General features: G+C 34.6%; 2 protein-coding genes and 1 long non-coding RNA gene across 3 annotated transcripts; 2 read left to right on the top strand and 1 right to left on the bottom strand.

Moving 5' to 3' along the window:
* The first annotated feature begins 1,639 nt into the window (after nt 1-1,639).
* LOC110734676 lies at nt 1,640-2,902 on the top strand. The gene is made up of 2 exons (XR_002513870.1): nt 1,640-1,902; nt 2,653-2,902. It is a non-coding gene; the product is annotated as an uncharacterized LOC110734676 (long non-coding RNA).
* A 1,328-nt stretch (nt 2,903-4,230) lies between these two features.
* On the top strand, nt 4,231-5,702 carry LOC110734667. The gene is made up of 5 exons (XM_021914808.1): nt 4,231-4,263; nt 4,341-4,818; nt 4,935-5,070; nt 5,163-5,406; nt 5,499-5,702. The coding sequence occupies exons 1-5, from the start codon at nt 4,231-4,233 to the stop codon at nt 5,700-5,702; spliced, it is 1,095 nt and encodes a 364-aa protein (XP_021770500.1).
* A 3,094-nt stretch (nt 5,703-8,796) lies between these two features.
* On the bottom strand, nt 8,797-16,724 carry LOC110734682 (DEAD-box ATP-dependent RNA helicase 38-like). The gene is made up of 8 exons (XM_021914821.1): nt 16,351-16,724; nt 15,954-16,247; nt 15,115-15,348; nt 13,819-13,884; nt 10,579-10,980; nt 10,381-10,492; nt 9,981-10,066; nt 8,797-9,289 (listed from the first exon to the last, which is right to left on the bottom strand). The coding sequence occupies exons 1-8, from the start codon at nt 16,591-16,593 to the stop codon at nt 9,227-9,229; spliced, it is 1,500 nt and encodes a 499-aa protein (XP_021770513.1). The 5' UTR covers nt 16,594-16,724; the 3' UTR covers nt 8,797-9,226.
* Between the last annotated feature and the right edge of the window lie 1,009 nt (nt 16,725-17,733).

Here is a 17,733-nt window from a genome sequence, read left to right as displayed (position 1 = left end):
GGTGATCAGTGAGCGAGACAGGCCACCTTTGATCAACTCTAAATAAAACTTATGTGGACCTAGTTTATGTACGGGGTAATATTATGTTGTACCTGAGGTCTACATGTGCCAACATATGTTATGTTAAAAGTTTTGTTTTTGGTGCAAATATGTTACGTTGAATATAGTGACCTTAATTTCAACATAGTGATCTTTATTATATATATTAACCAGCGTGTTAAAAGTCTCATTATAAATAAATAGATCTAAAATAATGACTTTTATTTAACATAATAACCTTCATTTAACATAGTGACCTGTTTTATTACTATAACGACCTTTATTTTATAATAACAACATTTAAACAAGTGACCCTAATATTTAAGGTTTTAGCCAAGTATTTGTATATAGTTTTTGTCAATAAATAACAAAACCTTGTAGGAAAATTGAAAAATTGGAACAGCGTAGGGTTAAGACTAAAAACCCTAATTGTCAATCCAATTTTAGGTGCCCATACATTCGTAATTGTGTTCTTAAATGCCTCAACATTGTATGATCTTTTCGTGAGAATCTTACCAATCAACATTAACTCTAGATTACTATCCTTTACGCTAAGATTAACTGCACCTAAGTCTATCGTTGTTCCCTCCTCCTCGTGAATTTGTAGCGCAAGAGATTTGCTAGTGGGGAGTACGACCGGAATCCGGTAGAAAAGCTATAAAAAAAAGGGAAATTCTCAATGGTACTCTTGTACTTATTTTTTTTCTCAACGGTAAACACTAACTTTTTTTTTATCTATGGTAATCAATAATTAGCTAAACTAATTCAATGGTAACTTGAGTTAAGCATTTTAGGTGAAATTAACTGTGGTTTATGTTTAAATGGGAGGGAAAAGATAAAATGACTTAAATACCCCCATTTATTATACTCAACCAATTTTGTCTTGTCAAAGGTCTGACTAAAACCTTAGAACTTTATCATCTTCATTCGAGTTCTTCATTGCTTCATCTGCAAATTCGATTCTTCCCAAAATTTGTGTCTCCAAGATCTTTGAAAAATTTAGGTTATTATCAACGATTATTTAGTCGCAATTAAATTAGGGTTTTTTATGAGGTTTGCGAATTATTGAGGGGGATCTGGATTATGCTATTGACGTTTAAATTGTGTGAATTTGGAGGAGAATTTGATTCGAAGAGGTTGCGATTGTCAGCAAGGTTCGATCTTTGGGAGAATTATACCATTTAAGGTGCGATCCTAAGTCAGATATGCATTTATTTCGATTTAATTTGTTGTATGCTCTGTTTTTGTAAATGTGTAGGGTATTAGTGAATTACTACTACTGTTGTTGTTGTTTTATTGATTAATTTTGTAGAATTAATGTTGTGATGTGTATGGTGTTAATTATAGGGGTTGTATTGTTATAATTACTTGATTATTGAACTTGATGTTGTAGGGTATTATGCTTATACATGTTTTTCTTAAATTTGCTGTAGAATGGGTGCACTAGTAGAAAAAATCAAAAAGGCACCCCCTAATTGGCACTGGTTCAGTCCAAACCCGTGCCAAAAATGGCCTTAAAATTTGGTGGGAAGTTGAACCAGGATATATGGCACCGGTTCACTTCAAACCGGTGGCAAAAACATAAAAGGACACCGGTTTGAAGTGAACCGGTGCCATTAAATATTAAAAAAAAAGGCCCATATAAAAGCCCCCAACCCTAACACATTAGCTCATTTAGCCGTTTCTCTTTCTCTCTCCTCCTCTCTTCCTCTCTTCCTCTTTCTCTCTCCTCTCCTCCTCTTTCTCGATCTCCTTCTCCGTCCTCCTTCTCCGTCCTCCTTCTATTTCTCTTCCCTCATCTCCTTCTCCCTCATCTCCTTCCAACATGCAACACCGTCCTCACTTCTTTCAATCGATTTCTTGGTATTTTTTTTATTTTATTTTGATTATTATTTTTGATTTCTGTTCATTTTTATTCGATTTTAATAGGTTTTTTTTTTCGATTTTCTGGGTTATTTTTCTTCGAATTATGGGTATTTGTTTTCGATTTCATTTTTGGGTATTTGTTTTTCGATTTCATTTCTGGGTAATTGTTTTTCGATTTCATTTTTGGATTTTGTTTTTCGATTTCAATTCTGGGTATTATTATTGTTTTTCGATTTTGATTCATTTTTCGATTATTATTTGTTTTTCGATTTTAACTAATTTTCGATTTTAATTTTTTTTGATTTTTTTTAATTTTCTGGGTTTTAATTCTTTTCGAATTTCTGGGTTTTAATTTAATTTTTTCTTCATTTTCTGGATTTTCTCGATTTTCTGGGTTTTAACTAATATTCGATTTTAATTTTTTCGATTTAATAGGTTTTAATTTTTTTTCGATTTTAATTTTTTGGATTTTTTTTATATTTTTCTGGGTTTTTAACTAATTTTCGATTTTAATTTTTTTTGGATTTTTTTTATTATTTTTTGGGTTTTAATTTTTTTCGATTTTCTGGGTTTTAATTTAATTTTTTCTTCATTTTCTGTATTTTCTAGGTTTTAACTAATTTTTGATTTTAATTTTTTCGATTTTCTGCGTTTTAATTTTTTTTCGATTTTAATTTTTTCGATTTTTTTTTAATTTCTGGGTTTTTAACTAATTTCGCAGCTAATACATTACTATTTGCTTTGCAGGCCCAAAATATTGCACATAATTGAAGAATCAAGAATCAAGAATCAAGAATATTGATTTAGATGTTTGGGTTTTTTTTATTGTGATGTTGTAATATTTTCTTTTTGATTTATATTGTAGTTCTTTTTTATTTATTTATATGTTGTAATAATTGTTTAATTTTATAATTTGTATATTGTAATTTTTTCTTGATTATATACTGTAAATTTCGGCTATATTCAATGATATTCGATTAATATGTTGTTGTTCTTATTTATTTTAGTCAATTTGATTTTTAAGTGAAAAATGACGACAACAAAAAAAAAATTGATTTTTGGGGGTTTTTTGGCACCGGTTAACCGGTGCCAAAAGCTTTGAAATAATTTTTTGTGGGCCTTTTTGGCACCGGTTAACCGGTGCCAATTTTGATTTTTGTCACCGGTTTGAACCGGTGCCTTTTTAAACCCCTTTTTGGCACCCCCCACATAGGCACCGGTTCAAACCGGTGCCTTAGGTCGGGTTTGAACTGGTGCCAAATTCATTTTTTCACGTAGTGGTGATAATGTTGTGTTACAATTTCAATATATGGGTAAGATGTGTCTGTTGTTGTTGAGGACATTGATAAGGCAAATTTGATTGATCTTATTATAGAGTACTGGGAGAAAGCAACTAAGGGCAATATGAAAACTCCAAAACACCCTACATTTGCATATGTGTTTAAAATGAAGCATGTTAGTCTTTTAAGTGATGCTGAATTAATGAAAATGTTTAGTCTTGTGCCTAAGAAGAAGGAGATATACATATGGGTAGGAACAGTTGGTAAGTATACTAAGATGGTCCAAGCTGCTAGGTCACTTATGTTAGGGAAGTCACCAACTGCTGTTGAACCTGTTGTGGCTATCAGTAAATGTAAACTCACACCTAGGAAAGGAAAGCCTAGTGTACCTGAGTTAGTAGAGGCTGAGGTTGTGTCTAAAGAAGACTTTGAGAGGCATATGATATCTGTAGGTAAACTTCCAGTGGATGACTATGATTTAGAGCAAACTGACCATGCCATTAATCAATGCATAGATGATAAAATCAATGACATTCTGGATTCACCTCATAGAGAGAATGAGAGTGATAGGGAACCTGATACTCAATTAGGGACTACAACTGGAAGAGGCAAAGGAAGAGGTAGGGGAAATGGTAGAGGGAAAGAGAGGGGCATTGCTAGAGGGAGAGGCAGGGGAGCTGGGAGAGGCAAAGGTAGGGGGGCTAACATTGAGACAGGTAGAGGGAGAGGGAGAGGGAGAGGGAGGGGAAGAAGTAGAGGTGGGGTTGGTGCAATTGACTATTGGTTTAACATTTCCCCCACTCCATGGGATCCAAACCAACCTATTGAGCAACCTATTGAAGAACTGGACACACCTACACCATCTTAGTTGTTTACACAACAAACACAGCCACCTCACCCATCAACCCAATCACTGTTGCAACATATTAAAAACATAGGAGAGTTTGCTAGGACTATAAAACTTCACATGAAAGAGAGTCTGCTGAATCTTCTAGAGTGTCAGTATTTTTTAAGAGGAGAGTTCCTAGGACTATTTCTAAGAGACATGGAGTTTTTACTAGTAGCAGTGCAAGTGGCAGTGAGCATAATGCATCTTCTGGGGTTGTTAGCAGTAGAGGGAGTTTGGCCATTAGCCTTAGGGATGATAATGACTAGACCTTGAGTGTGCAAGATGATGAAGAAGATGATGAAGGGTACAACCCACCTGAGGTTGAAGATGAAGACACTGATGAGAGTGTGGATACAGAAGATGAGAATGAGGGAGATGATTATGGTCCTTTGATTGAGGATGGCTTTGATCCATTTGAGGAGCCTGTGTTTGAATGTGAAAATGAGCACGACAACTATTTTGCAAAGTTGTACAACAATGGGGAAGTATACAAGGATGAGGGCTTTGGTAAAATTGTTTTGAAGCCATGGCAGTTGTTCACAGATAAGCAGCATTTGAGAGATGTTGTTAGGGACTATTGCATACAATGTGGTTTTGCTGTGATTGTGGACTATGCAAGCAACTTTAGGTACTCAGTCTCACACTTAGATATGAGCTGTAGTTGGAGATTACATGCATCCCTACTGCCAGATGGAACAACATGGGCTATTAAGTCCATAGAGAATTCAGAGCACACTTGCCAAGGTGTTGAGATCAGAAATTCCATGGTGGATTGCAAATGAGAAAAGAGAGTCTTATTAGATGACATCAGGGCAAATAATGACATCCCTGCATATTCATTGAATGACCTACTGTTCCAGAGATATGGGGTCAATATGGCTCAGTCCATTTATACAGAGTGAGAACACAAGCACTTGAGGAGATCCATGGCAGGCATGATGTGTCATACAAAGACCTGCCCATGTATTGTGATGTGATCAAAGAGTTAAACCCAGGGTCTTTGGCATTCTGTGCCTGGAATGATGCAAACCATCCAGAAAAGCCTTTGGCTTTTAGTAGTATATTCATTGCATTCAAAGCCTCTTTAGATGGGCTAAAAGCTGGGTGCAGAAGTCTCATAGGGGTGGATGGAGCTCATCTAAAAGGGCATTATGGTGGAGTGCTCTTTCAGCTATGGATCTAGATGGTAATAATGAGATCTTTCCAGTTGCTTGGGAAATTATGGGAGGAGAGGATGCTGAAACTTGGAAGTTCTTTTTATGGCATATGAAGAATGCTTTACAAGATAGTGGGAGAGGAGATGAGTGGTGTATAATCTTTGACAGGCAGAAGGTAATGATTTTTGTCCATTAGTGTTCATTTTATGCATATATTTCATACAAAGTAATGTAAACTAACTTGTGTCTACTATATATTATTGTTAGGTAATTGAGGTTGCAATTCAAGACTTATGGCCTAAAGTGGGTAGGAGGTACTGCTGTAAACATTTGTTGAAAAACTTCAAGCCACAGTTCCTTGGTTTGTTAATGTTCTCACTGTTCTGGTTGGCTTGTTGGGCATTTAACCCTTTCACCTTTAGAAAGGCTATGGGACGTTTGAAAAAGGCTAATCCATTGGCTTTGGAGTGATTTTCTAAACTTGGACCATAGTCAGTCTGGTCTAAACATGCATTTAATCCATCCATAAAGTCAGATGTCAACAAATCAAATTTTGTTGAAAGTTTCAACTCAACATTAGGCCTTGATAGGTATAAACCTGTTATGACATTGCTTGAAGGTAGTATATGCTTACTTGCTTTGGTTTAGTGCTTTTACTTGTATGCTTTCACTTGTAAACTCATCATGCACTTGCATATTATGCTACAACAGGTGTGAGGAGACTCACCATGGTGAGGATGGCTACTAGAAGAGAGGCATGTGAAAAATGGAGAGGTGATATCTGTCCAAACATAGTCAGAAGACTCCAAGTCATTAGCCAAGAATCAAGATCATGCAAGAGTTTAGTAAGTGGAGAAGGTGAATATGAGGTGTTGGATGGGAGATCAGTGCTGCCTGTAAATTTGAGGGCAGGGACATGTGTTTGTAATGCATGGCAGTTGACTAGCTTGCCATGTAAGCATGCCATGAGGGCCATCTTACACTCAAATGATAACCCTCATAAGTATGTCAGTGATTGTTATTCCATCACCAAGTACAAGCTGACTTATGGAAACACCATCAAGGCAATCCCTGATGTGAAGCAATGGTCACAAAGTCAGTACCCTGATATTCTCCCACCCAAGATGAAGAGAGGAATAGGCGGACCAGCAAGAAACAGAAGGAGAGAAGAGGGTGAGCAAGCCAAAGGCAAAAGATCTAAAATTGTAAGGTGCAGCGAATGCTAAACCTTTGGCCACAATGCACAGACATGTCAGGGTGGAATGACAGGAAAAGAGAAGGTTAGTTTGATAGCAACAACAGCAGAATCAAAGAAAAAGGAATCCCCTAAGAGAAAAGGTGTTTCTGTAAGCCAACCAGATCCAACACCTGCATCTTCTTCTCAACCATTAAGAACATCTCCAAGAGCAAAGAAGGCTAAGACTGGTGTGTCTGCATCCCATCCTGTTCCTTAGTTCCAGCATTCAAAACCATGTTTTTGGTTTTATTTTGAACATATTTAGTTAGTGATATCAGCTTATGTATGCTGACATGTTTTTTGGACAACATTAGTTAATGATGACATTGTTGTATGACAATTTGATGTTTTTGGATAACATTAGTTAATATGCTGATTTTGGTATCTCTCTGATACTTTGAATGTAATCAAATCAGGTCATTCACATATGTGTTATATAGCATGCAATATCTATAATTTCAATGTTGTGTATGCAAAACAAATAGAATGCAAAATAGGGGAAATTCTTGAACTTTTATTCAATATGAAAGTAGTACATAATTAGGGAATACATAAACACCTAATTGACTGAAACTAGGGCTACAACAATTACCCCTAATTACATCTTCCTAATTTCGGTTTGCAACAATAACTAGCATAATAAAGTACATAATCAGACCAATGTTAACAATTCCCTTAACATACTTCACCAATCCATCCACCTTTTCATTCGAAGCAACAATGGGACACTGTTCAACATCTAATTCTTCCCCCGACCTAATTACATCTTCCTCCTTCAGCCACGTAAAAAAATCGCAAGACCTGCACTTGTAAAACAGCCTTCGTGGGGGTTTTTCGTCGTTTCAGAAACCATGACAGCAACCACCTGAGATGGTTTGCAGTAGCAATGGACATGCTTCACCCAATCAAGCTTCTCATCAATGGTGATACCCTTAACAGAAGAAGAACGACAGAATTTCATTGAGAAACTTAGCTTAATTGCAAAGAATTGAAATACAGGGAAAATTTGATTTGGGGATTCCCGTTTCTAGGGTTTATAAAGAAAAGAATTGGGGATTTTGGTTTAGGAAGGAAAAGGGCAATCTGATTTGGAGGGAAAAGTGATTTTTAAGGGTAAATTAGTCTTTTTGACTTAAGTTAACTACAGTTAGGCTAATATTAAAGGATTAATGTCATATATTTACCATTGAATTAGTTTAGCTTATTATTGATTACCATAGATAAAAAAAAATAAAAATAAAAAAGAGTTTACCGTTGAGAAAAAAAATAAGTACAAGAGTACCATTGAGAATTTCCCAAAAAAATATAGGGTTTTATACTTTTTCTAAGAGAGAATCGTTTCTTTTAGAAAGGTTTTTTTTTTATTTTTTTATTTAACTCAGCATAATCTAGTTTCGAGAAAATTGAACAACTAATTTGCGTGTTTTTCTAAATTGCAAATAATAAATGTCGCAATAAGAATCAAGTAGAGGTTAATACGGGCGGAATTGTCATCCTAATTCAATTTCATACCACCATCCCCAAATCCTTCTGTATTATATGACGTTAGCATGCAAATGTCACGAAGTGTGAGTAGGGAGTAACCTTCACGAATTAAATCATGGTTATCTTATAAACTAATAAGACTTGTTGACGATTGCCCCTTGTCTCACTTAATGTCAATTTCACATGTGCTACAATAGGCCGACTCCTACATACAAGTATCACATGTTCTTTAGTTCTCGGATCGATTTGGGTCACTTCAAGTATTGAATGACATCCTTTCAATATGGTTGCATTTCAATCCAAATTATTTGATGGTTGGATTAGATTTCGTTTGAGTTTGGTGATCTAGTACCTTTGTAATGTTAATCTTTTTTCTTTTTCTTTTTATTTTTCTTTTTATTTTATTTTTTTTACACAATAGCAAAGAAACAAAAGTTCTATTTAAACACTAGAAAGGGTCCAACAACAGCGTCCAAGGAATCGAAATGTCATTTCCTTGGATGGCTCGTAGGTTGTCGAACAATGACAGAAAGAATGAGAACGTCATGTTTGCCCTTGGCTCGAGGCCACTTTAGCACTTCTAGGCATGCCCAAGGTTCACACTGTAATGCCGGCATGCCGCCACAGAAGCAGCTACATACTTGCCTCCTCCATGGAAAGTATAGGATTGGTCGAACCCCGTAACTGCCAGGTAGAATAACCATCTTCCTGTCTTCCTAGGTGCACACGATTGAAGCCTGGCGGTAACAATGGCTCATCACTTTGCTCATTGGCTGTATTATACTGCAGCCCCGGTCATCTGATTGAACACTTCATATGTTTACTAGTATGGAGTCATAAGTATTTAGTTTGGGGATTTTAGAAGTCATTTTGGACATTAATTAACTTATCAAAAAATATTTGTCGAATCCATTGTCGAACTGGTACACATACAATTTCGATTCCAAAGACCCCAAAAGCTAAAGTTCCAGCAATAGTAGACATAGTCCCTTTTACTAGAGGAGATATTTCATAGCCACTTCTTAATTGCATTTCATCTGTGTTCTCAATTGGATATATCCTCCTTAAAGCTAAGAACACAGACATGAAAATTATGCAGCCAATAACCCAACTGAGAGATTTCACTGTTCGACTCACTAAATTACATATAGCCTCAAAAAGAACTAGACCGAATAAGTTATTGTACAAAATATAAAATCGGTATAAAATCAACTCTCACTGGTGGTATCGTTTATAGTTCCACTTCTTCATAATAAACTGCACTCTTGAAACCTCAAACTAAACCAGCTTCCTTAAGAGCTGCTTCAAAGTCTGCCTCACTTCTAAAATCAGGCACCTGCACGAGGTAACATGACATGTAAGTAAATGCCTCAATACTTCAACGTAACGAAATAAAACTAATTCACCATAGATAGAAGTTGAAAAGACAGGGAAGGAAGGGGTGTGTGCAAAGCCAGCCACCTCTTGCTCTTATATGAAGAAAGTGTTAATGTACAAGTAGAATAGATAACATACATCATCCATAACAAGGAGAGAATTTCCACATTAATTATGTTTTACAGCGTGTAAATGGGACTAGTAATAAAAGGATACCATCAACATCATTATTTCCCAATTTAAAAAATGAATATAAATCACCCTTAATATATGAGCACTTGCCATCCATGCCAAGTAGCAGTGTAGCACCATTAGAGATACCGAGATATGTATACAGATACAAATAGGGACAAAAAAAAGGGCAAAATCAAGATTTTAATGTACGACATGAATATTTCCAACAAAAAAATGAAATTACATATTTGAAAACACACATTACTACCAATCTAATAAGACCCCATTTGATACTACTTACGTTTCAAATTAAATGACACGTATTCCTTTTTGGGAAATTCCTTTTGAAATGACACAAAAATTTCCATGTATATTAATAATTATGGTTTGTGAACTTGAAATATTGTGAAAACATTGGAGCAAAATTTCAACCAAAATCTTGAATACAAAAATATAAAATATGATATTATAATTACCTCAACTACTTTAGTTCCAAAATGATTCTCAATCTTCTCCATAATCATATTGTCTGTTTCATTACAAATCAAATTGAATACTGCGCCTGCAATATAGATAAAATAATAGCCATATGCTTTGAATTAGCCCCATAGTTAAATCAATATCCAACCAGAAGTTTCACACCATATCCATCACAAGTGGAAGATGGTATAAATATGACCACAGTAACAATTATACATCCAACAATCAACAGGATTTATTTTGCTGTGACAAATTGAACCTTATTAAATCCATACATAATAAGACTGCACATTAAAGAAAACAAGCTCATACACAAAACCCTGAAAAATAACAATAGAGACACAAGTACATTTAAAGCAATGAAGGAGCATGAGGAAAAACATATTACAAACGTACCTTTACGCCCAAAACGTCCTGCTCGTCCTACTCTATGCAAATATACCTCACAGTCAGGCTCTTTCTGATCATCATATTTCACTGGAAGATCATAGTTAACCACCAAGTTGACCTACACCATGGAATAAATAAGAACCCTACATGACATGGTGCATAAAGACAACAAAATATAAGATAAATATATATAACACCACTCACCTGTGACTGGTCAAAGCCTCTAGCAAGAACATCAGTGGATATCAGCACTTTAGTTAACCCGTCTTTGAACTCTTTCACTATTTTATCTCTGTCTTCGTGAATAAGAGCACCTTGAATTGTAGTAACTTCGTAACCCAAATCCACAAGCGCCTTATGAAGATAGCTGGCACTGTTTCTTGTACGCACAAATATAATGGTCTGGCCAACCTTTTGACCCAACTCCAATATTTTCTCACGAACAACCTGAATTTTTTCCAGTTCACCCGGGCAGCGAACCTTAAACTGCTTCACTGACTCCAGCGATAGTTCTTCCTTCTTGACAAAAAGCTGATTGTAATCTGAAATTGCTTTTGTAACAAACTGCTTCACCAATTCACTAAAAGTGGCAGAAAACAGCAACACCTTGAAGGAAAAATTTGTCATGTGGAAGAAAATAGTCAACACATAGTTACATGTATTTTAATTATTATATAGAAAATAAAAGAATGTGGATACAATTACAACATGAAAGCCAAACAATTATCCCTAGAATTAGCATATTTAAGCAACATTTGATAAAAAGAAAAAAAAAAAAAAATTCCCAGCTCCACCAAGCTTAACAAAGCTTTTAAATTTCTTGTTTGAGCTTGACTAATTAAAGCTTTTTTGCTGTTCGAGACTGTCGAACGAGTAGCTCATTACAAATCCAAGTTCCAGATCAAACTAAACAAGCTTTTAATACGATAAATGAGCAACATAGAATTCAATGTCCAAACAAATGAATGATATGACCTCAAATCAAGACTCAATGATACAATTTAGTATTTTTGGGAAAGGGTTTTAACATCTCATACTATTACGAACCCAAGGACGGATCCACGGTGGCTAAAAGAGGCCATGGCCCGCCTCATGATCCAAAAAATATATAAAATACTACCTCCGTTTCATATTATTTGCAACGATTAGACATTTTTCCTCTCTACTGTATGTCAAATCATTGCAAATAATATGAAACGGAGGTAATAGTTGAGATGCAATGTCTATTAAATAATTTTTTTAAAATAAAAAGTCGAAATTAAAGAAAGATAACTTGGCTAAGTTGGTTTCAGCATACATTATTAATGACTAGGTCTAAATTTGACACCAGCAAGTACAGTAGTAACCTACTTAGTTTATTGCTCATTTTAAAAAAATGTCTTCTATTCCATTTGATGGTCATCTTTTTGTTTTTTCTTTTGCCCTTTTTTAGTAGTTAAAGGAGTTATAAATATTTTTTATCTCTCATTTTTATTCTCTGCTGTAAAATCAAAAGTTATTTTTAGGATTTTTTTTATTCATGTTCTTTGTCATAAAAATCAAATCAAAAGTTAACTTTTGAACAAGGTTTATGGATTCAGCCCAGTCTATATCAGATTCCTAGATCTGTCATTGACTAACCAATATTTTCAAAATTTTGAAACATTTCATTTTTTTTACACTACTCATATACTACTTTTATCATTAATATCATTTTACTTGTATTTTGACAAAATTATAACAAGTTGGTGTTATAAAATATGATCAAGATCAACCCAACAATAATTAAATTAATGACATTTATTTTTACACATGATTATTTGTCAAATACCTTATTCCAAAAATATGTAAGAAAAATACATAATATGTCACGTAATATTGTTTCGTGATGAAACACCTTATGTCATAGCACCACTCCTCTTTGGAATTACATAGTGCTTAGTTGGCACTAGTAAGGTAACAATTAGGCTACTTTTTTTGGCAACAATCAGAATCCCAAGTTTTGTTAGTACCAATAAGCTCTTTTTAATTACTCGACACTTAATGGTACCGACAAAGCCCTAACAAAACAGTGTCAAGATATAAGGTGTATTTACATAGAACGGTACATAAAAAGTGTTATTTTTAACAGTATTTTGAACATATAAGATATTTCTATAACAAAAAGGTCCTTAATATATTATAGGTACTAAATTAAGGTCAAAGGCATACATGAATAATGCAAAAAAGTCAAATGTCACATGAATTGAGAGATGCAGGTTAGTATTGTCATTATTAATGTCATTTATTTTCATTTTTCCTACCCTAAAAGCCCTAAATCTAGGATTTTCTATGCATAATACTTCCTTCTGTTTTATAGATACGTCACTTTTTACACTCCTAGCAATTTTGAAGTAGAGAGATAGTGAGAAAAAATAAAGAGGGCCCATGTGATATAAGAGAGAATTTATCAGCTAAAAAGGAAAGTGATGCACCTAAATTGAAACTTCTATTTATAGATTGTGATACATCTAAAAAAAGGGAGAAAGTATGTACATTGGGTATACTGGTGATATTTACTATAACATATTATTCCTAACAAAAATAAAATAATGGCAATTATTCTATTTTTAATTTTTAAAATTTTGAGCTTGAACCAGACTTTAAAGGGTTTATAAACAAACCGAACAAGTGCATAGTCAAACACAATCAAGTTGTTCACGAGCCTATTCAAGCACATGGTTTTTCAAGTTAGGCTTGTTTATTAATTAAGCCTAAAATTTTTGTTCACCCTCGTTTGTTTACTTAGTGAATGAGCTTTGACCAGACTTGTTCATAGGTCATCAATAGAATCAATATTATCATGAAAATAGTCAACTAAATCAAACAAAGCACATAATATTATACAGCCCATGCAGAACAAAAACCCTCAAAAGGCTTAAGATGAACTTTGACATAGTCAGCTAATCCAAAAAAAAGAAAAAGTAGTAAGACAGAGGTGGATACCCATTTCACAATAAGAAGAAAAAGATTAAAGATAAAGTTAGTTACTGTGGAGTGTGGACACAAATGGTTTCCAAAAATAAAAAGTTACAGTGGACACAATCAGCTTTGCTAAGTGAAAATTAGTCTAAAGCAATTCTTATAACAAGTAAACTCAATAACAGCATGCAAAAAAAAATCAAATCAGGTTTAACTGGTAGCAAACTAACAATAATTAATTAGACAAAAATTAAATATAGAGAAAAAAGAGAGCAAACTATCGCCTAGAGAATTCACCCTTCCCACTTCCCCCTTGAACATTTCACTGCTTGCACAACAATTATAAATTTAAAATCTTGAATAGATCACTGCTTGCACAACAATTACAAATTTATAATCTTGAATAGACCATACTTTCATTAACTTGTAATACTACATCACCCACAAGATTAAAGATAAAGAAAACATCAGAAGCAAGAGAACAGTAAATTATCGTCAACAAACCTGACATTTAGGAGCACTTTTCTTGATATCAGACATAATTCTTAGAGAATCATCCTTGAAGCCATCCTGAAAAGGCAGCAAACACCATCAATCACCACAAGGTTAAAGCATGCAGGTTACATACATCTTGAGGCCTCGACAAAATCTATTCACTTGCATAAATCAGATGATCCTATATGATCAACAAAATGGAGTCCCCAGTTGCCTATTTTATAAGCAGGAATACAGCCTACACTGAATTCTCTTGCTCCTTTTTATTTCATTAAATTTCATTTTTTGGATTCTGGTAGAAGTGAATTAACTCATGTTTCTAAAAGTGAAAATACAAATATTATCCATAGTAAATTCTACTCCCTCCGTCCCCGAAAGAACGGCCCATTTGGGTTGATTTCGCGGGTATTAAGATTGTTAGATAAAAAGAAGTAAAAGTATATTGGAAAGATAAATTTACATGAGTTTTGTAAAAAAGTAAGAGAGAGAAAGTAATAAAAGTACATAGGGAAACAAAATTTTATATGGGGAAGCTAATTTTGCACAAATATTGTTGCAAATTGGTGGGGATTTTAATGCAAATGGGTCATTCTTTTTGGACTAAAATTAGGCCATATGGGTCGTTCTTTCGGAGACGGAGGTAGTAAATTATGCATGAAGAAATTAACCCACCTGATTTTCACTCCACATAAAAGAACACTAAGCTTATAGTCAAGACAAATATACAAATCCAAACCCAGTACACTGCCATGGTCTTGAACCAGTAAATAACAAAATCAAGACAATCAAGTACTAACAACCTGCACGCTCTCCATGTTCTCTTTGCAACTCAGAGTTCCTTAGAGGAGCATCTCTAGTAACCTACCTTGTCCTATTAATGGAAATTTTTCAACAAAACTACACATATGACAAGTCTTAGCTGTTCAACCCTGCAAACTGTCAAAAAATGAATAAAAGAAGGGTGCGGTTAACTAGAAAGCTTAATTTCATAACTCTATATTTCAATCCAAGAAACAATATTGGGCTGTTTCATATGGAAACACTATCACCTTTCAAACTCTTTCATCTTATATGATGTCAGGTAGTGTGTACTCTACAGCTTTAGAGGTAGGCTTTGTCCTCTTCACCTAACAAGCCTTAACAGAATTAAGGGACATAAAGAGAACTTATCTGAGCTTCACTTTCTTATTCAGAACCTTAACAAATAATAACATAAAGCCATAATTCATGAGCAAGAAGGTCAAGCACATCAAATCAAAAGGTTTAACAGAAATATGTTCATAAAAAACAATAAAAAAGAATTACCGCAGCTAACATGTGATCAGCTTCATCAAACACCAGGATCTTCATATAAGATAAAGACAATTTTCTTAATGAAATCCACTTTTTAATTGTACCAGGCGTCCCAATTATCACTTGGGTTGTTATTGGAGGCCGCTTATTAATCGGAGTATGTGTTGGATTATCCAAATTTTCAGGGATTGCTCTCTCTGCAGTAATTCCGGTATACTTCCCCATCTTTTGCAGCACCTCTAAGTTCTGTCATCCAACCAAGCAATTTTCAGCAAAAGAAAAAACGCAATCAACAAAAAATATACGGAAGATGATTTTAAATGCTTTAATTAACATAAACTTCCCCTTACTACTACGTCACTCACCAGTTTTTTTATAAATCCTTTTAGATTGATAACTGGAATTTGACCATAACAATCAATATATGAGTTGATAGATTAATCATCAAAATGACATAAACAGCACAAACAAACTATTACCTCCGTTACATATTATGTGCAACTTTTGAACGGAGGTATTATATGAAAATGAAAATATACTCTACATACATCCGATTAAAAGACCCCTTTTCCTGCTCTACTCTCTTTAATGTGAAAAGAACCATTTTTACCAACAGTAATCAGTTGAAAGGCTGTGCCCACTGCCCAGCAAATAAAACTGATCGAAAGCACGATGTCAAAATTCGAGGTTATATTTTCTGCAAGTAGAGAATTTACATTCTATTTCAATTCAATTACACCACATGTTTTCTTTAACTATGAATACAAACAATGTGCAAACCCTTTAACTAAACTAAAAACATGAAAGAAACCAAGATGAAAGCATCAAACATTAAAGCGATTCGGACCGACCTGAATAACCAATTCTCTGGTAGGGCAAATACAAAGAGCTTGAGGAGCTTGCTGCTTAGGATCAACACGACTCAACATTCCCAAAACAAAGCAGGTAGTTTTTCCAGATCCATTATGAGCTTGAGCAATCAAATTTCTGTGCGGTGGTGTCAAAATCATAGGCAAAGTAATAGATTGAACTTTACTCGGCCTTTCGAATCGCATCTCAACATACAAACCCTTGAGTAATTCCTCAGACAAATTCAAATCTTCAAATTTTTTCGCTGATGTATACGGTGTATCTCCCGTTGTAACCTAATCCACAACAATTTTCCAATAAACAAACCGTAATTTCAACTTTTACCCAAAAAAACAAAAATCAAAAAACCCTAATAAGATCAAATCCGGAGTGATATACCGCTTTAATGTTGGAATCTTCAGGCTCATCCAAGTCTTGGTTCTCTTTGATTGAAAGCTGATCGACGGCTAATTCTTCGTCGTCAACTTCGTCGCCCCAAGAACGTTTAACTTCTGCCGGCTTGATTTCCGGCGGGATTGTGGTGTCGGAAGAGGTTTCCGGCGGAGCTGAAGTGGCGGAAGAACTTTCCGACGCTTCATTTGTGGATGTTGTTTTGATGGTGGTTTCTGTTGAATCCGCCATTGATGAGTTCGAAGAAGCTTAAAAGGAGAGAGATGGAAATCAGAGTTGAAAGGAGAGAGAAAGAGTGAGGTGGAAAAATAAGGGAGGCGTATGATAATATAGTCCGTTTGCCGCGCTGCTTTTTAACGCTAATGAAGATTATCTGTAGATGGAATTTCGAGATCGCTTACTTAACACCGACTACAAGGATAATCGGTATACACTAGACCCCAGTGTAGATACCACAACCAACACCCCATACAAAACGCAGCGTTTTGCGTTTTTCCCCTACCCCCACAAACTACAGTAACTACCCCCACTAACTGCAGTAACTGCTGTAAATTAGGAAATAACTTCCCCTACCCCACATATATATATACATTTTAAAAAAAAAAAAAAACTATCCATTTCAAATCATTTTCTCTCTCTAAAAACCATCTTCTTCATTTCTCTAGAGTTTCTCTCTCATCAACACCGTCGAATCGGAACGAAATTCGCTTCAAATTATTGCAAAATTGCTTCAAAACACTACATAATTGCTTCAAATGTCTGATATTCGAGATGAAATTAAACAATCGCAGCAACATTTTGATAAAGAGTAAGTAATTTTGTTCATTTACTTGCGATTTTAGTACAATTTTTTGTATGAAGCCTAATTTTGGTTCATTTTCTTGTGATTGTAGAGTGATTTTGGAAAAAAAAAACGCTTTAGAGAAGAACATGCAAGATGAAACTGGAAAATCGGAGCAAAATGTTACCAAAGAGTAAGTAATTTTGTTCATTTTCTTGCGATGAAAATTATAGAGCGAATTTAGTTCAATTTTTTGCAATTGTAGTATGACTTTGGAGAAGAACACTTCAGAGACGAGTAAATCAGTGACAAATTTTGAAAAAATGTATGAACCCTAATTTTTGTTCAATTTTGTTCAATTTTATGTATGAACCCTAATTTTTGTTCATATTATTGCGATTGTAGTAAGATTTTACTGAAAATTAACGAATCAATTAAAACATTAACAATTTATTAAATAAAACAGAGACGATGATGATGATGATGTACCTCTTCAGTCAAGAGTAGAAAAATTGAAAAAAAAAACCGCGAAAAGACTCCAATTGTAACTTTAAAAAGATATTGACAAGTCAATTGGTACGGATTTAAAT

Source organism: Chenopodium quinoa, unplaced genomic scaffold (genome assembly GCF_001683475.1).
Source record: "Chenopodium quinoa cultivar QQ74 unplaced genomic scaffold, ASM168347v1, whole genome shotgun sequence".
In the NCBI taxonomy this organism is placed as follows: Eukaryota; Viridiplantae; Streptophyta; class Magnoliopsida; order Caryophyllales; family Amaranthaceae; genus Chenopodium; species Chenopodium quinoa.
This window is presented reverse-complemented; position numbering and strand designations above follow the sequence as displayed.

Bases quoted from the DNA above. Each gene is read 5' to 3' on its own strand.
- LOC110734667 (XM_021914808.1), top strand. From the start codon at position 4,231: ATGGAGTTTTTACTAGTAGCAGTGCAAGTGGCA. The intron at 4,264-4,340 runs GTGAGCATAATG...GATAATGACTAG, and splicing joins TAGTAGCAGTGCAAGTGGCA to ACCTTGAGTGTGCAAGATGA. The intron at 5,071-5,162 runs GTCTTTGGCATT...AAGCCTCTTTAG, and splicing joins ATCAAAGAGTTAAACCCAGG to ATGGGCTAAAAGCTGGGTGC.
- LOC110734682 (XM_021914821.1), bottom strand. From the start codon at position 16,593: ATGGCGGATTCAACAGAAACCACCATCAAAACAACATCCACAAATGAA. The intron at 16,248-16,350 runs GTATATCACTCC...GTTGTGGATTAG, and splicing joins AAGATTCCAACATTAAAGCG to GTTACAACGGGAGATACACC. The intron at 15,349-15,953 runs GTCGGTCCGAAT...GTTGGATGACAG, and splicing joins CCAGAGAATTGGTTATTCAG to AACTTAGAGGTGCTGCAAAA.